Here is a 23,145-nt window from a genome sequence, read left to right on the forward strand (position 1 = left end):
TTTTATGTGAATTTCGGTGGGGTCACCCTGGGTGGGTCACAGACCAGACCAAGTCGATGAGCCATTGAAATCCCGAGCCTTTCGAGCTTCTGAGCCGCTCATTAATATTTAATTAGCGCGACTGATTAATTGACTTCACTAACGCTGAGTTGGTTGTTTAGATAATTGGCGCCGAGAATTCCGCACTCTCCAGGTGGAGGACAAGGGGTTAGGTTTCAAGCCAAAAAATGGTGCCCCGAAATAAATGTGTCAGTGGGCCCGGGCCCTATGGGCCCCACATTTAATTAAAATCCCTCTATGTTCAACTACGTGACATTAACGTAGTGCTTCTTGCTTATACTCGGTGAACGATGGATATTTCTGTAAGAAAAGTTTTTTTTTTCCAACCAATATAAAAAAATAACTTAATATAAACAAACCATTTATTAAAGTACACAGCTCATATAAGTGAGTGATATTGAAAGAAAGAGATTCGAACTTATAATTTTGGTGTATAAGTAATTGCTCGTAACAATTTAATTACAGACTAAAATATTCATTGTGCAAATTCTCACTTGAGTTACAATCTCCGTACAGCGGCTAAATCGTCCATTGTGTAAATTGTTTATTTATTTTTCACTTTTATGATTTTTTGCTTGTCCTCCGGTCCGTGAGGGGTTGTTTTGCTTGACCGAGTCCTCACTGAAGTTGAGGTCTCCTCTTTGCTTTAGAAAAAATCACATTATATTTTGTCCTAACTGGTCGACCACATCAGATTCCTTACAATCAAGGGGCCCACTGGAGCCCACACCTCATTGTGGGCCCATACAGAATTAGAGAGAGATCCATGAAGAAGTCACGAACACGTCCTTTTGCTCTTGACTCTTGCGCACCATACAAGTCAAACGGCTTGCTACAACAACGTCAAACGCGGCTCGGAGCGCCGAAAAGAGAAACGGCGCGTTTTTTGCCACGTCAGCGCCAGGAAATTTGGTAATTTAGTAATTTATTTTAATTAAATTTGTTTCTTTCCTTTTTTTCTTAAAAAGAAGAAAGAAAAGGAGAAGAACAGCTTCATTTGCGCTTTTTCATTTCATATATTCGCTCTCTTTTTTTCTCTTTCTCTCTTCCTTTTGAAGAGAATGGAATTTCTGCAGGGCGCCGGGATCCGCGTTTCTCGATCAGAGCGACTCACCTCCACCACCTTCATCTTCCTCGCGCCTTACGCTTATCTTCTTCGCGCGTAATCACCATTTGCCATTTGCTAATCATTCCCTCTTCCCTGTAATTTTTCTTTTCTTTTCTCCTCTTTTCCTTTCTCGAATTCGTGTTCATATCGACATTGCTATTGTTTAACTGTCTCTTCATTTGCTGTTACGATTTTTGAGATGATAAAAATCGCTTGATGCGTTTTTGTGAGTGCCGTTTCGTTTGAAGATCTCGCTGATTTCGTTGTCGTCGTGGCCGTTTTAGCCACTGATGTCGACGATTTCTTATTAAGATTAACGAGATCGATTATTAGATTGGAGAATGCGCGAAACGCAGCGTTTGATTTACGTGCGTTTATTTTTGCTGTCTTTTGTTTTGCAGGATTTGGTTTGAGAATCGGAGATGGAAGATTAGAGGTTGTAGGAGGAGGAGGATATTGAGACTGTGTTGAGGTGTTTGGGTGTGGGGGAACAATGTCCAACAAGAATGAGAATCATCAGACGGTTCCGCTCTCGGTGCTGCTGAAGCGAGAATTGGCCAATGAGAAGATTGAGAGACCCGAGATTGTGCACGGTCAGGCGAGTCAGAGCAAGAAGGGGGAGGATTTTACGCTGGTCAAGACGGAATGTCAAAGAGTTGTGGGAGATGGAGTTTCTACGTATTCAGTTTTTGGGGTATTTTTCTGTCTTTCTCCGTTTTTCCTGTTTTTATCATTTTTACCTGGTCTGCCATTTATATTGAAGAAAATGTAGAATTGGCTAAGAAGTTAATATTGATGTTAATCAAAGGGGAAAATACTGTTACCCAATGGTTTGCTTGAGTTTGTTGATCGGCTGGTTTTGGTGGATTTTTGTTGACATGCTTTCCCTCTTTTGTCTTTTGATATATGGAGTTTTCTAATTTATGATGCTATCACTTAGCATAAGCTCTATTTCATGTTTAGATAAACTAGATGTATTTGAATATGCAGTTGATAGCGGTGATTGTTAGACTAGCTATTGCTCAAGGATGTGGGAATAATGCTGGGAATATTAAACTTGTGCTTATGTTTTGTAAACAAGTTCTTTTAAGCCATTTTAAGACTTGTGCTGCTAGGTCTGCCAAAACAACTATTGTTACATTTTGTAGGATCTCTTAGGTAGATGTTTTATTTTGATTGCCCCTTCTACCTAATCTTGGGAACTCTTTTTACTTCTATTTCCAAGTTTTACTGATACTACCGAAACCACTATTGAAGCATGGGTATCCTCTACTAATGAATTGATAATCATTCAAAGCTTGATGGTTACTGCTTAAGTGCTCTGGATTGCTCTTACTGAACCATGTCTTGCAGCTATTTGATGGGCATAACGGGTCTGCTGCTGCTATTTACTCAAAGGAGAATCTTCTAAATAATGTTTTAGCTGCTATGCCTTCAGATCTTAACAGAGATGAATGGGTAGCAGCATTGCCAAGGGCTTTCGTAGCAGGATTTGTCAAGACAGACAAAGAGTTTCAAGAGAGAGGTATGGTTAATTTCAATCTGCTTTTACTTTGACCCTATGATATTGAATTGATAACCTTAAGATTGATTAAGTCTTAATGTTTTTCTTCTGATATTGCTTTTTTATTCTCATCTCGCAGCTCAAACTTCAGGAACAACTGTCACCTTTGTGATTATAGAAGGATGGGTAATATCTGTTGCATCTGTTGGCGATTCTCGTTGCATACTTGAACCTGCTGAAGGTGGAGTTTATTATCTATCAGCAGACCATAGGCTTGAAATCAATGAAGAGGAGTAAGTTATTTGTATAACGTGTTTTTAACTTACTTAATAATCGATATCTTTATTAACCCTCCACCCCAACTATATGTGAATAGGCGGTTGCGTATCACTGCAAGTGGGGGTGAGGTTGGTCGGCTTAACACTGGTGGTGGGGCTGAGGTACCTTTTCTTCACGCCTTACTTATGCTTATTGTTTTTAAGTTGTTGAGTATTTTCCAGGGAGTCAATTTTTACAAGCACAAATTTAGATGTTAAGATAGCGATATCAAATCCTGGTGGATGACATGGACAAGTGTGCTTAAAGATAGGTTGAATCTATTGTCAGGCCCTGATAATAAGATTATGAACTTGAAGAAATTGTGCTCTAAATATTGCTCTTGAGATGAAAATTTTAAGTGTTGATATCAGTCTGCCATTTGTTATAATTTATTGGTTTTCCACGTGTTGAATTCTGGGTATTTTTTAATGCACAGCCTAACTAATTTACGAAATGATTTGTTTATTTCTTTTTTTGTAGATCGGTCCTTTGAGGTGTTGGCCTGGTGGCTTGTGTCTGTCACGATCTATTGGTGATATGGATGTTGGGGAGTTCATTGTCCCCGTTCCGTACGTAAAGCAAATGAAGGTATGTTTCTACTGTTGTCACATTTTACAACATTCAGCGTCCATGTTTTAATCTCCATATGCTTGATTCCCCCTTAGATGTTAGTGCCAAAACATTCAGCAGACATTTGTAAAAGCGACCCCTATACTATTATGAAAATTTTATTTTATTAGCTATTGCTTTTCATTGTTGGAACAATAATTTTCTATGATGTCTTCACTTTGAAATCATTATTTTAAAGAATTTTTTTCATTGTTTTTCCTACAGTTGTCTTCAGCAGGTGGTAGACTTATCATTTCGAGTGATGGAGTCTGGGATGCCTTGTCTGCAGAAACAGCTCTTGACTGTTGTCGTGGGATGGCACCAGATGCTGCAGCTGCACAGATTGTTAAGGTATAATAGCAGTTATAAGTTTCAGTTTCCTGTAAGTTATGTTATATAGTTTATAGCTTTTGCACCTTGACTGCACTCTGCCAGAACTATTGTGCTGGGAGGGCTCTTTCTTGTTTACTTCAATACTATGTCTGACTTTTTGTTCTATTTCCAGGATGCCGTAGGCCACAAGGGACTTCGGGATGATACAACATGCATTGTGATTGATATTTTACCACATGAGAAGCCACTCCCGTTGTCGCAACCAAAGAAGCAGGGAAAAGGAGTGTTGTTTAAATCCATGTTTCGGAAAAAGCCCTGTGACTCATCTTCTAATGTTGAAAAAGAGTATATTGAGCCAGACATGGTGGAGGAATTATTTGAGGAAGGTTCTGCTACGCTTTCTGAGAGGTTTGTGCTTAAAAAATCATATTCATGGCCAAAACTTGATTTTTGATCTCTGGGTCAGGCAGAAGTGTTTGTTGCTTACTTAGTATTTTATTTTATTTTCCTTTTCTGTTCCCTTTTCTAACTTTGAGTTTTTCTTTTGGGAACATTCTTTCGTTATTACTTGAACTTGGTATGATGGGTTTTTTTCATTATTGGTGGAATATGGAGGGGGTTTGTGTAGGTTTACTGGTTTTTGACAGTATCTTCATGTGGAATGCAGGTTAGATTCAAAATACCCGCTCTGCAACATGTTCAAGTTGTTTATGTGTGCAGTTTGTCAAGTAGAAATTAAACCGGGAGAGGGTATTTCGATACACAGTGGATCATCTAACCCAGGAAAATTGCGACCCTGGGATGGCCCATTCCTTTGCTCGAGTTGCCAAGAGAAGAGAGAGGCTATGGAGGGAAAAAGACCTTCAGGAAGTATGACAACCTTCCCCACTCTCTCCCAAATTGTTCTTAATTTTATTTCTATTTTTCCAAATTTCTGGCACAATCTTTAATTTATTCTTGGCTTGTTTCTTTCAGGAAGACATGATAGCGATAGTGATTAGCCAACCCTCCTGAGCGTTATTTGAAGTTGAGAGCACTAACAATTACTTTGAAGTTGTTCATGAAGTGGGAAGGTGGTGCTTCTCTTGATATTAGTTCCCTTCAATTTCTCAATGGGGATTTACGATCAGTTTTGGCACTCAACTTAGGAGGAGGAACCAACCTATCTGGATCTCTCTCTTTCTCTCTCATGTTTTCATGTTTCAAATCAGAAGATCCCAGATAGAGCTGCATGCTTTCTTTTAAGTTATGTTTTCTAACTTCAGAGTGACGTAAAATCAGTGCCTGCCTCCCTTGAAAAGGTTCATGGAAGGGCTGGACGAACTTACTTGTGCATAACTATGCATCGGAGGTAATTTTCTCTCTGGATCCATGCCCTTCTATTTTACAGAGCTAACATTGAAACAAACCACTCTTCAATGTAATATTATTATATAGGTGAAATTGATGAAACCTCAGGCAGATTCATTACACATTAGGAGATTTAAAAAAACCTGTCTTCTCGGTTTTTCTGTATTTGTTCAAAGAAGCTATCCTTCCATATAACTAGGAAGGTAACTATTAAATAGAAAGATTGACAATTATTTTTTTTGAAGAAATTTATCTTTTCATTCTTTTCTAATGATGTTTCCTTTCCCCTGTTTGTAATAATTTAGTATCTCAGTTAAATTACTGGATAGCTGCCCATTTTATCTCTGTACAATTCCATGGTCTCGTGCCTTTGTTCTTCAAATGGTCAAAAGGGTTGCTATAATTGTAATTTATAAATGGAAAAAGAGGCATCATTTAACGGTAATTTATGACTTGGCACCCATACGTTATCTATATTTCCAATGTATAATTTAATTAATCATTTTGTTATCAAAGTGACAAGGTTGCTTGTTTAGAGTTGGCATTGTCAACTCAATTGGTAGTGTAGTTTCCTTGAGCACGGCTGTGCTCGTCAGCAAGTAGGGACCATTTTGCTCTTGGTTTCAAGGAGCCGAGTTACACTTACATGTGAGCTTCGCTTGGTTCCTGTTTCAAGGAGCCAAGAAGGGACCATTTTTACATATAAATAATAAATAAAACTTATGCTGAGAGAACTATAGTCCCATACAAGACATTCTATTGTCCATAATTTACCGTTGATAGGCGTAATCAGTTATATACAATCGTTCATAGGGCAGTTTTTCGCTCAGTGTAGGGATGAACACCGAAACATGAAGTTATATATAGTGATGGACTCTTTTGATCTTAATTGTTGTAACCAAAAGAAAGATCGTCTTCGTTGTTTATGTGAACTACGGTCAAAACAAAATAAATAAATTTTGAAAAAAGGGGATGCAAAAGCGAAAATCTTACACGCTGGCTTCTGTTTGTTAGTTGTTATCCTTTTGCTGCTGCTTTTTTATGGCTTGGGTTCCTTCTATGACCCCCGTGCAAAGTCTCTGAAAGAAAGAAAGAAAGAAAGAAAGAGTGGCTGCTGGCAAAAGCATAAAAGGAAAGGGAAACTCCAAGCCTAATAAGATCTCTCTCTCTCTCTCTCTCTCTCTCTCTCTCTCATATGGACTGAGTGCGAAATCTTTGTTTCATGCCATGTTTGCTTCTTAAGTCTTATCCTTTAGAGAAAATTACATTATGATTTTTGAATGGTTAAGTGGTGAGGATGAGTCAGTCCACCACAATAATGCTTGCATGATTGAGATGTTGACCTGAACTATAAGAACAAAATTCCCCTACTATGGATGTATCATCTGGACCACTATGTGCACGTGTGTTTGGGTCTACCTTCACCACCTAACCTTTGTTTATCACTTATGCCACCCGTTATCTAGTTGTTGTGTGTGTTCATCATCGTCCGATGTATCCGTCTAAAGGGCTTGACCACATGATCATATGGAAAGTCAGTCTTCCAAAGGAGAAAAACTTACCTATTCCGACTTCACACACTTCATTTCTCTATTTTTTTCATCACATGTTAATCATCATTAGGACCGTTCTAATTAGTTACTTACATAATCATATAAGAAAAACTTACATCTTCCTGTTTTATATATCCTTATTCTATCTCGTACATTATGTGGCATGTCTAATTCATGTCATCGGTTGTGTACAATAATTTTTCTCAACTAGGGCTTCTACTCTTTTCAATTGATTGGTGGGGTGAACCATGTGAATCCGATATTGGACTTGTTTTATGTCATGGATCATGGATTCATGGTTAATGTTACTCCTCAACATAGTTTTAAATAATTATGACAAAATATCCATGATGGGTCCCTTTTTTCTCCGACAATGAATAATCAATCATTTGCATTAAAATTATGTAGACATTTTACACAAATGTACATATATATCTTAATCCTACATGGTATCCGTGTATACAAAGACCACTCTTCTGTCTCTCCACGCAACTTGGTTTTAGACAATTTGATTGTTATACAAAAACCTCGAATAAAAAGATCACAGTATCACTTGGAAGTAGACAACTTGGGTGATCACACAACTCAGATGATGAAGATGATATGAACCCGTGAGGTTTAGATTTAAGAATCAGAAAATGGTCAAGAAGATTGTTTGAAATTGGATTTTTTATTTTATTTTAATCAACACAGGACAACAATCTAAACTACAAGGAAATGAGGGTTTCTCACACACACTATCAATTTGTCATGGGGGTTCAAACTATTGAAACTACTAATTTGTAAATTAAGGCTGATTTTCATTAAATTAGGATAATCAAACTTACGTGTAAAAGGATAAACTCATTACCCTAACCAATTAGGTTAACTCACTTATGTCAACTTCTTTGAAATTGAATTTGAGAGAGATAAGACAGAGACTTTCTTTAATTTTTTTTTGCTTGGTTTGAAATCTTATCTTCTCGATCAAAAGGCCTTCAATTTTCCATTTGAGTGGTATCTGACATCACAACATAGAAATACTAAAAATCATAAAAACTCACAATGGGAAAAGCTAAAGGAAGGAGAATATAAGTGCCTGGTTTAAAAATTCAAAGATTCTTCTTGATATGGGGGGCTCTAGGGGTTTTGCATTTTTGAGTGTGTACGTGAACATGACTGAACTGCTTCGCTTGGGGTGGGGAGGACCAGTCTCACTGGCAAAACAACTAAATACAAATAGACGCATACCCAAAATGAAGTCTGCCTTCCCAATCCCATCTGCCTTTTTAGAGAAAATTTGGATCTTTCTGACCTCATTTCCCAAAATCACAACTCTCTCCCGGTAGCTGTTGGATTTGACAAGGACCCACTAGCCTATAACAATACAGCTAAATTTATCATCTCATTCTAGTGTCATTGGCCACCACAACCTTTCTCTCTTTCTCTATCCAAAGAGAAATAATGCATGGCAATATGGATTGTTGTTTTGCATAAAAGACGCTGGAAGCCCAACTGCACAGGACTGACAAAACTCTCTCTCTCTCTCTCTCTCTCTCTCACTGCTTCCTTATCTCTCTCTCCCCAGAGGTTTGGTACAATCCAAAGAACCAAAATTTAGAAAAGTGAGAGAAAAACCAGACACTGGTTCTGATCCCTTTATCAGGGTTGAACAAAAAAATCATTGGAGTTATGGGCACCCATCAGCAGGAAAAGACCAGAGAAAAAGCTGTAGGAACCAGGCATGAAGAAGAGAGGCTAAAAGTGGAAGGAATTGGAAAAGAATTAAGGCAAGCAGCAGCAAAGCAAGTGCAGCAACCAAGTACAGCTCCTGCCTCACCACCTTCAGCTTCCTCCTCTCCCTCTCATGAATTCTCCTTCACAATCTCTCTCCATTCTTCTTCCACATCAATCCCTGATCATCATAACAAGGCCAAATCCACTCCACCTTCCTTTGCCATTGATTTGTCCCCTGCAGATGACATTTTCTTCCATGGCCACTTGCTTCCTCTCCAATTGCTCTCTCACCTTCCTGTCTCTCCTCGCTCATCAACCAACTCCCTGGACAGCTTCACTCTTCCCATCAAAGACTTATCAGATGATGATCAGAGACCAACCAAAGAAAGCAGCAACAATGCCAACAACTGCAGCACCAGCATTGGCAGGAACAAGAATATCATCAACAACAAGAACAACAGCTGCAGCAGCATAAACCAGAGAAGCCCACATCACAGCAACAAAAGTGAGGCAAGGAGAAGTACAAAGTCCAAGTCTTTCTCATTATTCGGGTTACCGAAGTGGCGAAAAGATTGTGAAGACAGAGAAAAAGAAGACAAGGAGATGAAGCACAGGAGGAAGATGAGGTTTGATGTGAGCCATATACTAAAGAGGTATGTGAGAATGGTCAGGCCACTATTGTTATTCAGAGGAAGAAAAGAGAAGGGCCAATTCCGGAGGCAACCTTATTCGTTTTCGGGCAATCTAAGCTTGAGAAATAAGCATGAGCTGAGAGGAAGGAGAGGAGAGCTTTCAGCCCCAGCATCAATGAGAACATCTCCAACAAATAGTGGCCTTCTTGTTGCAACATCAGCAACTAATCTTCCTTCTTCCACCATTGACAGCACCATGGAAGAGTTGCAGGCAGCAATTCAAGCTGCAATTGCTCATTGCAAGAATTCCATTGCTAGTGCCACAGAAGAGAAGATCAAATGCTAAGATTAGATAGGAGGGGGAAACAGGGGAAATTTTTTATGTTTTACATATTATTTGCAAATTAGGTGGATTTCATATATATATGAAGAAGATGTATTTAATGAGTTGAAAGAATATTTCAATATATTACTGCATCTGGAAGTTCAAGGTTGAATCATTTGATTTAATTCATTGTCTTTTGTGTAGGTTATAATTAATTTGTCCTGTTACTATTAAGCAATATGTAATAATCCTTTCTGTCATTCTTTCTACAGGATGTTGTATATTATTAGCTTCTTCTTTTGAGAGGAGAGACATTTTTAGCATTTGACCACAAAATGACATTTTAGCTCTAGAAACACCAGCTCTCTCTCTCTCTCTCTCTCTCTCTCTCTCTCTCTCTCTCTCTCCTGTGGCATTCTAGGCATTACCAACTCATGAAAGTAGGCTCTCTCTCTCTCTCTCTCTCTCTCTCTCTCCTGTGACATTCTAGGCATTACCAACTCATGAAAGTAGGCTCATTATCAATTTCCATCTTCCAAAGTCTTGGAAAAAATTTACAAATACAATTATTAAGTCTGTAATATATATGATGACTATAAAATCATCACACGAGGGGAAGACTGACATGAAAAGAAACAAGTGAGCTTTAATCAGTTCCTCGTCCCCACAAAAAAAGAGGCAATGAGAAACGACTGAAACTCCTTTATTCTAAGAAAAGTGTACTGAAACATAATTGAAGGGGCTAGAGATGAAAAAGAGAAGGGGCTCAATGTGGAGAGAGACTTTTATGCAACGGAGATAACACTTTTTGCTATCTCAGCCAATAATACAGTGATACGTAAGATAACTTTTTCACATATCGTTGTATTATTGACCAAAGATAACAAATTAGTGCTATCCTCATTACATGAAAGTTTTTCTCCTCAAAGTGGTTGTTTTGTGGGTCTAAATTCTAAGGAGTTGATGGCCGCAGAACTTTTACTACCAAAAAAAAAAAAGCAACAAACAAGTACAATGATGACACAAGATAACAATAATGCAGAAGGGACTTGATGATACTCTCTGGTTTGACACATCAAAAACACATGAGTGAATCAGGTGTGTTTATGGCTGTAATTAAAACCATGATACTTTGAGTTTAAACATGTGGTGCAGAAAGTGACTGAAAGACTAATTATAGTTTTGAGGTTCAATTTAATCTGTTATGACTGTTATATTCACAATCACAAACCCACCAAACTGTTTGAAAGTTGAAAGTGCATGCGTTCTTAATCATTTTAAGCCTACAAAAAGAGAGAGGGGCACAACAACTAAACCCTTTTTTTTTCTAACCGGAAGTTACACATATATGCACTGTGAGAGTGCAATGTGTGTCGGTGCACGCTATGGTTGAGAGAGAATCTTGGTCTCAGCTGCAGATGATGGCTGATATGAGTTTTGAAAAGCATTTCAGATTTGACCACTTCTTGTGTTTTTTTTTTTTTCCCAACCATCAAGTAAGACAGCATGAAAGTTTTTGTTGCTGGGCTCAAGGGAGAGCTCACTGTCATGATTAAACCTCCATAAATTGACGTTAAAAGCATACAAGGTGGTCCTTTTTTTTTTTTTTTTTTTTTTTTTTTTTGTGCCGCCTCTTTTGTAAGAGAGACTCTCATGTTATGGTAATAATATTTTTTAGGGCTTCTCTAATATAGATCCTTACATTTTTTATTTTCTAGATATATATCCATCATTCTATAAATCTATGTGTAAAACCCAATTTCAAATTTAAATGACCAGTATGATATAAAAGGTCGTAGTATTTCTATGTTTTTACATTGTTGCCACCAAAGTTCATATTTTATTTATAATTTATTTCAAGCATTTCATTAACTACGATAATTGTAATTAATACCCCCTATTAATAGCATACCAATCACCCCATTTATTTTGGTTGTCATTCCCTTTCACATATTGCCCCCTAAAACTGCAAACCAAAAAAAATAAAATAAAAAAAATCTGTAAATTACATATCCAATAATGTACCTATGAAAAATATAAATATAAACATATTATTTAAATAAAATATATATATATTATTTATCAAAAAAATTTTAGAAAAAACTAAATCAGTTACTTTGTAATTGGAATTTTTGTACATTTTTCATAAATTAAAAATAGGTACACAATAATTTATAGAAAATATAGGTACATTATTTACCCATAGGTAAATTATTTTACAATATACCTATAAATGTGTATAGGTACATTATTTGGAGAGGAAAAATAAGTTCATTTAGAAAAATACATACATTGTTTTACTAGGTACATTATTAGAGAAAAAAATAGGTACATTATTTGAGAGAGAAAATAGGTTCATTAAAAAAAATTTATTTTTCATAAAACAAATAATAGGTACTTTATTCAAAGAAAAAGGGGTACATTATTTAGAAAAAAAAAGGTACATTATTTAGAGGAAAAATAGGTTCATTTAAAAAAATTGTTTTTCATAAAACAAACAATAAATAGATTATCAAAATACTTTTCAACATAATTAGAATGTACACTATTATTCATAAAACTATAATAAAATAGATTACTAGTAGTATAATTCATAAAAGGAAAACAACAACAAAAAATTTATTAAATAAACCAAAACATTAATCACATGTAGATTAGTTGAATTTAATTTTAAATAAGTTTCCAAATTAATTCCTACATCCATTGCAACCTTTTGAAAATATTTCTAAATTCAATATATGTCACTGTTACACCCCCACATAACACGTTAACTTATAAATAGGGGTAGTTTTGGAATCTGAAAAATAAAATAAATCATATTTTAAGCTAGATTAGGTAACTTGCTTATTTGGATCATAGTTATCGTGTTTGATTTGAAAAAATTGGGTATTTTAAATAGAAAAATAAAGGAATGGATTGTAAGTGATTAAAAATGAATTTTATGGGTCTAAGCTCAATTTACTATATTTTTTATTATCTCCGGTCAATAATGTAATAACACTAAATATAACTTTTTCACATGTCATTGCGTTATTGATGGTTGATGATAGCAAAACAATGTTATTCTCGTTATGTGCAAGTTTTTTTTGCTTTTGTAGAGAACCCTTTTCAGCTGATCAGAGCTGGCTTCCTCTGGTTTATTTATTTATTTTTTCTTTCTCTGATTTACTACACAGCTCAAAGCCTAAGAAGTTGGCCTGAGAACGTCACAAGCCCAAATGTTGTAGAATATGGATCCTAAATATATCAACGATTTCAATGATTGGATTTGGAACTAAAGCATTGGGCATGTGGTTAGTGGTGGTGCCTTCCCTCGGCCAAACTTTCAGAATGTATACCAAAACGACATGGTTTTGATTGGAAACGGAGGAGGCTTGCTTGTGCAAGAGTGAGTGAGGTCCATCTTGTACAATCAAGAAGGACCATTTGGTCTTATCTGGGACTCAGCCCAATTCCATTATTGCCTTTTGACGGTTTGATTAACCTACCAACATAAGCCCTAGTCTCTACGGCTCTATCTCTCTGGTTGAAACTCGAACGACCCTTGTTGCATGCTGTAGCAAAATCAGAAATTTGAAAGAAATATCTTAGAAACATAAACCGACTTGCATGTTGTGGTCAACACCTAACAGCCAACAGATGATTTCCATCTTATGATTAATAAAATGGGACATCCTCTTATATGCAACACAACAGCTGTGTTGATGTGTGTGTTGCCGGTGAGGTCGAATATGCTGTCTTCAAAATTCTGTGCGTTCATTAAGGTAATTCAAACGCTGTTAACTACTATCACTAAATTCATTGTATTCACATAAAATGCTTAAGAGTTTTTTTTCTTCAACTATACGAGAATAACAGTATTAAGATAGGACAATCGCTCACTCGCTCGTAAGTAAATTTCGAACATTATAACACATGTAAGATCCAAAATACAATAACTATCAGAAAGTAGGATGTGGTACTAATTGAAGCGCTTCGAAGATTTTGAGGTACATAGGTAAGTAATAGGGAATTCATATTTTCTGTTGTAAAAGACAAAGCCCACATGGCGGCAAAAGTGACGTAATAAAGAAAAGAAGGGGAGGCTTTCATGGGCCTACGTAATTCAAATATCCACCTAACTCAATTGCTAACTCAAACCCAGAAAATAAAAATATAAATAAACATGAACTTGCCACTTCAATCATATCTCCAAATGCAACAACTCAGATTGCCAAGAAAACAAGAAGCTCTCAATATCTTTCTCTCTCTCGCTCGCTCTCCCTCCCCGTTGAGATAGAGCGAGACTGTAGGCCCCTGGCCATTTCTTTCTCTCTCCAACCTGACCTTCTTCTTTCAGGTTAGTTCCATTTCTCAATTCTCAATTCTAATATTATTATTTCAGTTGGATAAATCAATTAATGTTTTCTTTTTTCTTTTTAGGTTTTGATCAACCAGCCCTGCGGTCAGAAGAAGAAGAAGGAAAAAGAGAGATAAGGAAGGAAATGCGTTGCTTTTATTTGTTGCAATTTTAATGTTGATTGGTGGTTTGGCACATTCGGATAATTAAAACCGAAAATGCTTTCATTGCGCCAACCGCTATTTTCTTGCTTGGCGGTTCCGTGAGTTCATTTTATTTTGCTCCTCAGACAGGCACGCACTTTCTTCAATTGGGTTTGTCTTTGATAGTGGCAGAGAGACAGCCTCTTGACCCATCTTTTGGTCTTTGATTGATGCTTTCTTGTTTGTTTCTCAATTTTTTACTTGTTGGGTATCTAAAAACCAATGGTTTGTGGGGCTTCGTATTAAAGAATGGGATCCTAGAGATAAATCTTGTTCCCTTCTGATCCATGCAATAACTGCTTTGAGCTAAAACCGTAATAAATTTTGGGTTTTGATCCATTGGGTTCTTAAATTATACTGTAATCTTGTTTATTGATCATCTCGGTGGTGTCAAAATTGAATTTTGAGGTAGTTTTGGTGGTTGTGTGGACGTACTTGGGATAAAGTTCGTTGCTTTAAGCTATAAAGCCTGGAGATTTCCTGAGGTAATCAACAGGGGTCGTAAATTATGATTGAGTGTTGAGATTTTTGTTAATTGGGTGGTCTGAGAAATCAAATATTGGAAGATGTATGCGGTTGGGAGGCTAGGGAGCTACATATCCAGAGGCGTGTACACCGTCTCTGGCCCCTTTCACCCTTTTGGCGGGGCTATAGATATTATTGTAGTTGAGCAAGAAGATGGGAGCTTCAAATCGTCAGCATGGAATGTCAAGTTTGGGAAATTTCAAGGGGTTTTGAAGACAAAAGAGAAGGTGGTCAACATTAATGTGAATGGGGAGGATGCTAATTTCCACATGTATTTGAATCATAAAGGGGAAGCTTACTTTCTTAGGGAGGTAGAAGAAGGGGAAGCTGTATTGTATCCTTCGTCTTCCAGTGATGAGAATGATGACCGATCTCAAGAAAAGAGGCAGCCGTTGAAGACCCCAAGTTGCAATTATGGTGCTGAAAGTTTAGCAACAGTTGATCAGATTGATACATCCAATGGGAAGATATTGGCCAGGACTAATTCCCGCAAGTCACGAATTCTTGGGCTATTTGGAAGCAGGTCAATGAAGGAGCGCAAGTGTAAGCAGGAAGAGGATGATGTTAGCACGGTAAGTAAGGTGGATTCTTTGGAGCGTGCAGAGTTTGCAGCCAACCTTTTGGAGGTGAACTGGTCCACTAGTCTTGCCACTAATAAACCCAGGAGGAATAGTGCTTCCCGTTTTTCTTCTCCCAATATGTTGGTTAATGAAGAAATGCGGATTGATTCTGAGCAAACCAGGGCGAGCTCCTCTCTGCCTTTGTCTAGAGTATCTAGTGATGTTGATGAATCTATGATTGAGGCAACTGAACATGATGGGAAGGCAATTGCAGTCATATCTAATATCACAGGATCTGATCCACAAATTGTACATTCAGTTGAGCTGGAAGCATGTCCTGGCAAGCATTCTGCTGAACAAGAAGATGTTCTGTTACCTGGATGTGACATTTCCGAGAAGGCGGATGGGATAGATAGAGTTCACTCTTTTATTTACTGTGAATCATCAGAGAGCTCAGTAGTGGGAATGGATGGTTCCAGCGAACAAACTCATGAAAGACTGTACATTGCTAGAGGAGGAAGTGGGCAAGTTCATGTTCATGCTGAAACAGTGCATGCCATAGCTGAATTTCTATCAAAGGTAATCTCCCTATCAAATCTGTGGCAATGGTAACTAGAAGAATTTAAACCTATTTAGGAATTTTAAGATGGAATGTTTATTATGACTTATTAAGCGATGTAAAACATATAAATTGGTTAGAAATTATCAATTAGCTAATATTGTTCTCAACAAAGCATGTACCTGGGTTTTAATAGTCGTTGAGACTGAGGTGTTTAGTGTTCTTCATCAGGATATAGATGCTGAGAAACTTGTTGAAGATATTGCCATGAAGGTGCAACCAGTGGAGGGTCCTGAAACTTATTCTCCAGAAACAGCTGCTCATTCATGCACAGGTAACTATAATATGGACCTTGAAGGGCCAGTGAAAGTTCCAGAATGCTATGAGCAAATGGTCCATAAAAATCCATTACCTGATTCAGTCGAAGAAGTTGAGTCACAGAGCATATCTAGTTTAAACGACTCTGGCCATCAAGTTCAAGATGATAAAGATAGAAAAGATGAAGATATCACTTGTGATTTACAAACCCCTTCTGGGTCTATTAATGGTGGTGTTGTGACAGAAGCAGCAGGTGTGCTGCCACCACTGAAATTAGAGGAACAACAGTTCCTCTTCAGTGATGACGAAATCAGAATGACCGAAGTTCAGTGCATCAAGTCATGTTCTCCATCATGTGTAGATGGAGAAAATAGTCTCTCATGTAGTCCAAAAGACAATAAAGAATCGGTCACTACAAATTATGAATCATATTCATCTCCAGAAAAGTTTGTTCAAGAAAACACCTCTAATGATTTTGAGAAATCAATTGAAAATCTGAGGGCAACATCTGCTGCAATTGGTATTCCTAGAAGACATAAAGCAGCTGATAAGGAAGTTGGGAGGCTGGTAGAGTCATTACCCAATATGAGGCCTCAGACTGACAAGTTGAGTGTACTTGATCTTCAGAATCCTTTAAGCCGTTCTCTGGATTCAAGTGCCAACCCCTTGAAGTGGATATGTCAAGGTAAACATGATTTGAGCTGTAGAAAGTTGGAAGGAGACGAAGAGCAACAGTTTGCACTAGAAATACCTGATATTGAGAATGCTCAGGGTTCAGCAGAGCTCAAAGATGTTCCTGTCAGTCCAGTTGGTAAGAAACTTGGATTTTGACTTTTATGATATTTTACATTTTGGGTATTTTCATGCATTGGAATGAAATATATCCTTTTTCTGGCAATTGAACAGACTCTTTTTTTTTTCCTTGGTAAAGATTATATTATGGTGCTAAGAAATGATATATTCCATGTCAGAGTGAATTTCTTTTTCACTGCCATTGGAGTCTGGTTGGTGACGACTCAACTCACTAACCAGTTTCCTTCACTTCATTCTGAGTTAGACTTATTGCCTGAGTTTGCAAGGTGATGCAAATTGCGATGATCTCATTTATTTTTTTGGTGCATAAATATTCCTAAAGTTGCAAACTGTAGAAAGCTGCATAAGTTCTGCTTTATGGAAAGATACCTCTCTGCAAACATTTGTTATAGGAAGGGATGGGAGCTGACACTGCTTCTCAAGCATTTGACACCAAAATCCTGGATTTCATAAATTTACTTTATCTACATGATAGGCTTGTTGTAAGAATTAGTGGTCATTGATTTCCATGGGTTGTGGCTGCTTCGATTGTTTTAGGGATGATTTCAGTTGGGAAAGAGCAAATATTTGATCGAAAAAGTATAACAGCTGTTCACCCAATTGAGAAAATTGTTACAGGAGATCCATTGAATGCAAGTGTTGCCTCCACTGGAAGCTGGATACTCTGGCCATTCGCTTTCAGGAGATCAAATTCCAGTAAGGCTATACAGCCAGATTTGAATGACAGTAGAAATCCTGATGCCGAGAATGCTTCAGAGAGCACCGTTGGAATGGATGGAGATAAGGATATGCTTTCACCCAAGGGGATGAAGAAAACAGAAAGGGTACTCACTCCAACATCTGAGCAGCTGGCGTCCTTGAACCTGAAGGAAGGGAGGAATACAGTAACCTTCAGATTTTCTACTGCAATGCTAGGGAAGCAGGAGGTAGTTTGTTGTTATTTTTATTTGGGTTCACGTTCTGGCTGTAGGTTTTCATTTTTATTTGATTAATTTGTTAGCTTTTTTCCCCCATAAATAGGTTACTGTGCTTTCTTCTCATTTTTGAAACTCAACAGGTTGATGCCAGAATTTATCTCTGGAAATGGAACACTCGTATAGTGATCTCAGATGTGGATGGGACAATAACCAAGTAAGCTGTTCTTAAAAGAACAAATCTTTTTTTTTTTTTTTTTTTTTTGGGTTCAAAATTGTACACTGAGAAAATTATTAACAAGATAAGATCGAAGTATGACAATAGGTTTTCTACAATGGTCCAGTTCTTCTCCTGATTTGTCTGATCCCATTTGATTTGCATCGGTTTTGTAGATCAGATGTTCTAGGTCAATTCATGCCCATGGTTGGGGTAGATTGGTCACAAACAGGTGTTACGCATTTGTTTTCAGCGATTAAGGTTTGTTTTGTTCCCATCTTATGTTAATTTCAGGATTGTCAAATTGTGTTTATTGACTGATTGCAATATGAATATTGCATTCATCACTCCTTGATATGCATTATTAAGCACTCTGGTGGGTTGGGTGAATTGGCTCCATACCATTTGATGGGATGGCCAGTTCATTTAGCCACCGTATTTAGTTAAAATTTCATTCGGCGAGTTCCCACAACCTAATCTGTTGGCCCCATCTCTGGCCCACTTATTCAGTTGTATTGTGTCATCACGCTAAAAATTACAAGGCTCATGTTTTGTTATAATGTTCCTTTTGTCTCATCTCACCTTTCATTGTGCTTTCTGTATGAACTCATGACTACACTCACTACACTGACATTGAAACTTCCAAGGATCTGATTATTCTTTTCCACATACTGCAGGAGAATGGATATCAATTACTTTTTTTGAGTGCACGTGCCATTTCTCAGGCCTATCACACCAGACAATTTTTGTTCAACCTTAAGCAGGTGTTATATAATTAATTCATGCTAAATCCTCGACTTGCATTTGATAAATCAATATCAAGAAACCAAAACCTCATGTTTATTTATTTCTTGGTTTTCAAATTTGCAGGATGGAAAGGCTTTACCAGATGGGCCCGTTGTTATTTCCCCAGATGGACTTTTTCCTTCTCTATTTCGGGAAGGTAAGTGGTCTCTAATGCACTTCTTTTTCTATAAATTAAAGAGAGGTTGAATTTATTTGCAATATGTGCCATTTAGTTTTCAAGCATCTTATATGTTTGTTCCATTTTTCATTTTGCACTTATCTTGACAATAAACTGAAATGGTAAACTGCCTTCCGTAGAGTTTAGGAGCATTCTTATCTTGTTGAATAATGCATTAGTGGAGAAAAATATTTCAATGGCTGTGATATAAATGTTTTCCATGCTAAGAAATTATTTCATTTGATCACCAGGAATGTAATTTTCTGGTCACTATATCCTATCTAATTTCTAATGCATCGACTGACGTTCTGTTTTCCTCAGTTATCAGGAGAGCTCCTCATGAATTCAAGATTTCGTGCTTAGAGGTTAGTTTCTGTTACATATTTATCTTGATATATTCACCTATTTTTCTGTTTTTAAAATAAAAAACAGTACTTTAATATCTTACGTTTCTGTTTTCCAGGATATAAAATCACTCTTCCCTTCTGATTGCAATCCATTCTATGCTGGTTTTGGAAACAGAGATACTGATGAATTCAGCTACCTTAAGGTTGGAATCCCTAAAGGAAAAATATTCATTATTAATCCCAAGGTAATTAAGATCTTCATCATACCTTAGCAGCAATCTAAATATTTCTAATTTAGTTATGCCAAATGCCAACTTTTCTTTGTGATATTTGGGTATGCAGGGTGAGGTTGCTGTGAACCGCAGTATTGACACGAAGTCATATACCTCCCTTCATGCTCTTGTGAATGGCATGTTTCCACCCACAAACTCATCCGAGCAGGTTTTGGTTCTGTATTACTTTTTCATTTTAAGTTTGTTATAGTTGGGGAGCCTTCTTTCAAAAGCAAGAGCCGGCAAGTTTGAATATCTAATTTCTTTCCGGCATGTTCATTACAGGAGGACTATAATTCGTGGAATTTCTGGAAACTCCCACCGCCTAATATCGATGTTTGAGGTGTTGAAGAGAGTTCATTGCTTTCTCTATCCCTCTCTAGATATGGAGACAGATGACTTTTGTCATATGGTTAGTTCTAAAATTAGTGAGGTAAATCCTGATTTCTCATTTTCTTATAATCTGTCAGAAACTCTGCATGTGATTTTGAGTTGTAGAATGACAATGCTTTATGAAGACATTTTGGTGGCAAATCTCACAGGTCGTATGTAGCTTGGAACTAATGGCTAAATGTCTTCTTTGTTGCGTTATTGCTGGGCTGGCTTATCTATTGGCGACCTGAAACAATATATGGAAGATATGCAAGGAAGAGTTGGATAATCTGTCTCACCTCCTGTTAAATCCAATTTTGTATAGTTTGCCCATGAACACTTCAATCTGTAAGTCTTATTGGAAGTCGCATGGGTAAAATGGGCACGCATATTTGGTGTGGAAGGTTTTTGTTTCCGAATGTAATATCATTTTCTCACATGGGTTCCAAGTAAGCATCAATACACCCGAGGTCCTATGTTTGATTTCACTTGTATCCCAATAACGCTTCAAAAAAAAGGAAAATGATGACACAACTGGAGCTACACAAATGGCATTTATATGTCAAGAGCTACCATATCCACGTCACCAGCACCTTTCTTTTATTTAAGCTTATTTACATATTTTGCATCTCAATTTATACCCCAGTCAGTCAAAAACTCTGTTAAAAAGTTGACATGGCATGTATGAGACTCACAAGTTTGTTGAATTGGATACCATGTGTAAAAATAGAAAAAATAAAGATGTTATTTTAAAAAAACTTAACTCAATTATTAATAAAAAAAGAAAAGAAAAATAACCATAAAAATACAGAAAAAAGAAAAAGAAAAAATTAACAGGAAATTTAAAAAACCAGCAACACCGTCTTCCCCACACCCCTCCACCATCGCCACTAACAAATCTCCTCCCTCACCCCACCCCCACCCTTCGTACCTAGCCAACCCCTTTTTTTTTTTTTTAATTTTTTTATTTATTTATTTTATAAATCCAGTTTATATAAAATCATATCTATAAAATGTGATCTCTTTGTAATAAAGAATTGCCTTAAAATATTGCCCACGATTGTTGTGATTTTGATGATGGTGAGGAGGATACTAGTGTAACAGGCTCGGCTGAGAGGAGGGACCTCCATCCCAACGTCTCCCCACCCCAAGACAACCTCTCTCTCTCTCTCTCTCTCTCTCTCTCTCTCTCAGATCGAACGAGCCAGATACTCCAGATTCACCGAGGACTCAACCCAATCACCATCCTAGATCTTTCACAGATTGAATCTAACCACAATACCAGATCGAACCCTTGAAGACCAAGGCCACGCCACCATCTTCTTCACCAAGCTTTTTGCCCCCGCAACCCACAAACCCATCCCAGCCGCAAATGTATTCGTTGTTCTTGTATTGCTTTTTTTTTTGGCGGTGGGTATGACTTGTGGTGGGTTTGGGTGGTTATGGATGATGGTGGGGTGGTGGTGGTTGCAGAGGGAAAGATGATAGGGGCATGGCTTGTGGTGGGTTTGGGTGGTTATGTATGATGGTGGGGTGGTTGTTGGTTGCAAAGGGAGGAGAAAGGATGATGGGGGCATATTTTGGGATACAAAGAGGTTGGGTATGCCTAACTGGGTTTGTAACTTTGTAGGAGGGGATTGGAAATTTTTTTTTAATTATAAATAAATATTATTATTAATAATTGAGTTAAGTTTTTTAAAAGAAAATCTTTATTTTATTTATTTATTTTACACATCTCACCTAGGTGGCATCTAATTCAACCAACATGTGGGTCTTATTTGTGCCACGTCGGCATTTTTAACAGAATTTTTGACTGACTTATGGTGGTTGGTAAATTGATATGCAAGACATTGGTCAAAGGGGTAAAGTGGATCACTTAACTTTCAAAGGGTAAAGTGAGATTTGACCCTAGTTTTAGGGGGTACTATAGTAAATAAGCCTTTTATTTATGAATTCACTCTATAGAGTGCATGTACACTAGATTAGATAGAGGTGATCAGAAGTGTATGATCTTGACACCCAAATGCTTCTGTGCAAATCTACAAGGTTGTTGAGTTCATCCTCATCAATGAAGCCATTGCGATCCGCGTCTGCAGACCGTAACCCAAGCCTACTCTTGAACATGGCGAAGCCTCCTCTAGTGGTGCGGATAGCCTGGCGGAGTTCTTCTTTGCTGATACGGCCATCTTTGTCCATATCAAATTTCTTTAGTCACTGTTTCAACTCCTCGGTTGTCATAACATGCTTGCCATCGCTGGTGATGCATCGACTTTTAATCGCCATATTATGATAACCATTTTTTGTTTGTGAAAGCCTGAAAATCTTCCACTTCTCATTCATATATTTATAACCTGTCCTTGTATTCACTCTCACTCTTTCTTCTTAGTTTAGTCTTTTCTTAGGGTATTAGATTCTGAGTAATCATGAAATAAACATGAACTTTGTGGAAAGTTTTGACGTATGGCTTATGCGCCTTCAATTTTAATACCTTCTAGAATGGTTACTAAAAGAAAATAGAAAATAGAAAAAAAAAAATCGTTGCTGCTCTCTCTCTACATTGCTAATTAAGAGTGAGAGATGTTTATACTAAGATAAATAGCTGAAACTGTGGGTGGAGGCAAAATAATTAGAATAATTGTGTTTTTTTTAAATAAAATGAATTATGTGTATTCAACTCACCACAAATATATACAGTCTGCCTATTTGGATTAGTCAAATTTTTTTCTTCGAGTTAAATAAAGATAATTACCACTAAACCAAAAGTTAATTAGCTAGAATAATTTGGTATTTATAAATCTATTTCCGAATGAAAAGAAAGAAAATTAGTGTTGTTGCGACCTAATAATCTCTTTCCCACATTAAAAAGAGATTCCTTTTAAAAAGACACAGATTCCATGCACTTTCGGCTGTGTTGTGTAGGTGGCATATGGCATATGTTGGCATGTGGATGTGGTACACGTTGGGACCTCCATGACAGTATAAAAGAATGTCTGGCCTTTTCCTCCTAACTTGGTATTTGGTGTGTGTATGTGTGTGTGACTTTATCCATTTATAAAGTGTATTTTTCTTCATTAACGAAAAAATAAGAGTAACATTTTTCACCCCTTTCCTTTGTTATATACATATACAGTATTTATGTCTAAGGATGGCAACGGGCCAGTTAGGAGTTGTGCATGGCAACATCATCCCCGATAAGAAATTTTCGAGAATCCTTGTCCTCATTCCCGTTGGAAA

General features: G+C 37.2%; 3 protein-coding genes across 6 annotated transcripts; all 3 read left to right on the forward strand.

Moving 5' to 3' along the window:
- The first annotated feature begins 1,022 nt into the window (after positions 1 to 1,022).
- Positions 1,023 to 5,553, forward strand: LOC103320325 (Protein phosphatase 2C family protein). Its single transcript, XM_008221993.2, has 10 exons — positions 1,023 to 1,263; positions 1,570 to 1,862; positions 2,522 to 2,693; positions 2,812 to 2,965; positions 3,049 to 3,112; positions 3,471 to 3,578; positions 3,825 to 3,950; positions 4,105 to 4,340; positions 4,600 to 4,802; positions 4,908 to 5,553. The coding sequence occupies exons 2-10, from the start codon at positions 1,662 to 1,664 to the stop codon at positions 4,931 to 4,933; spliced, it is 1,290 nt and encodes a 429-aa protein (XP_008220215.2). The 5' UTR covers positions 1,023 to 1,263; positions 1,570 to 1,661; the 3' UTR covers positions 4,934 to 5,553.
- Positions 5,554 to 8,342: 2,789 nt separating this feature from the next.
- On the forward strand, positions 8,343 to 9,680 carry BKI1 (BRI1 kinase inhibitor 1). Its single transcript, XM_008222118.2, has one exon. The coding sequence runs from the start codon at positions 8,507 to 8,509 to the stop codon at positions 9,527 to 9,529; it is 1,023 nt and encodes a 340-aa protein (XP_008220340.2). The 5' UTR covers positions 8,343 to 8,506; the 3' UTR covers positions 9,530 to 9,680.
- Positions 9,681 to 13,693: 4,013 nt separating this feature from the next.
- Positions 13,694 to 20,399, forward strand: PAH2 (phosphatidic acid phosphohydrolase 2). 4 transcript variants are annotated; one of them, XM_089045730.1, is made up of 13 exons: positions 13,694 to 13,847; positions 13,946 to 15,714; positions 15,926 to 16,823; positions 17,363 to 17,751; positions 17,883 to 17,956; positions 18,133 to 18,217; positions 18,634 to 18,720; positions 18,827 to 18,899; positions 19,242 to 19,285; positions 19,384 to 19,512; positions 19,610 to 19,708; positions 19,825 to 19,972; positions 20,082 to 20,399. In XM_089045730.1, the coding sequence occupies exons 2-12, from the start codon at positions 14,617 to 14,619 to the stop codon at positions 19,879 to 19,881; spliced, it is 3,033 nt and encodes a 1,010-aa protein (XP_088901856.1). In that variant the 5' UTR covers positions 13,694 to 13,847; positions 13,946 to 14,616; the 3' UTR covers positions 19,882 to 19,972; positions 20,082 to 20,399. The 4 variants fall into 4 exon arrangements, with proteins under 4 accessions (XP_088901856.1, XP_088901858.1, XP_088901857.1 ...); XM_089045732.1 differs by having other exon boundaries at positions 17,444 to 17,751; XM_089045731.1 differs by having other exon boundaries at positions 20,058 to 20,197.
- Positions 20,400 to 23,145: the final 2,746 nt, after the last annotated feature.

Source organism: Prunus mume, linkage group LG2, assembly GCF_029339155.1.
Source record: "Prunus mume cultivar Tortuosa linkage group LG2, ASM2933915v1, whole genome shotgun sequence".
NCBI lineage: Eukaryota > Viridiplantae > Streptophyta > Magnoliopsida > Rosales > Rosaceae > Prunus > Prunus mume.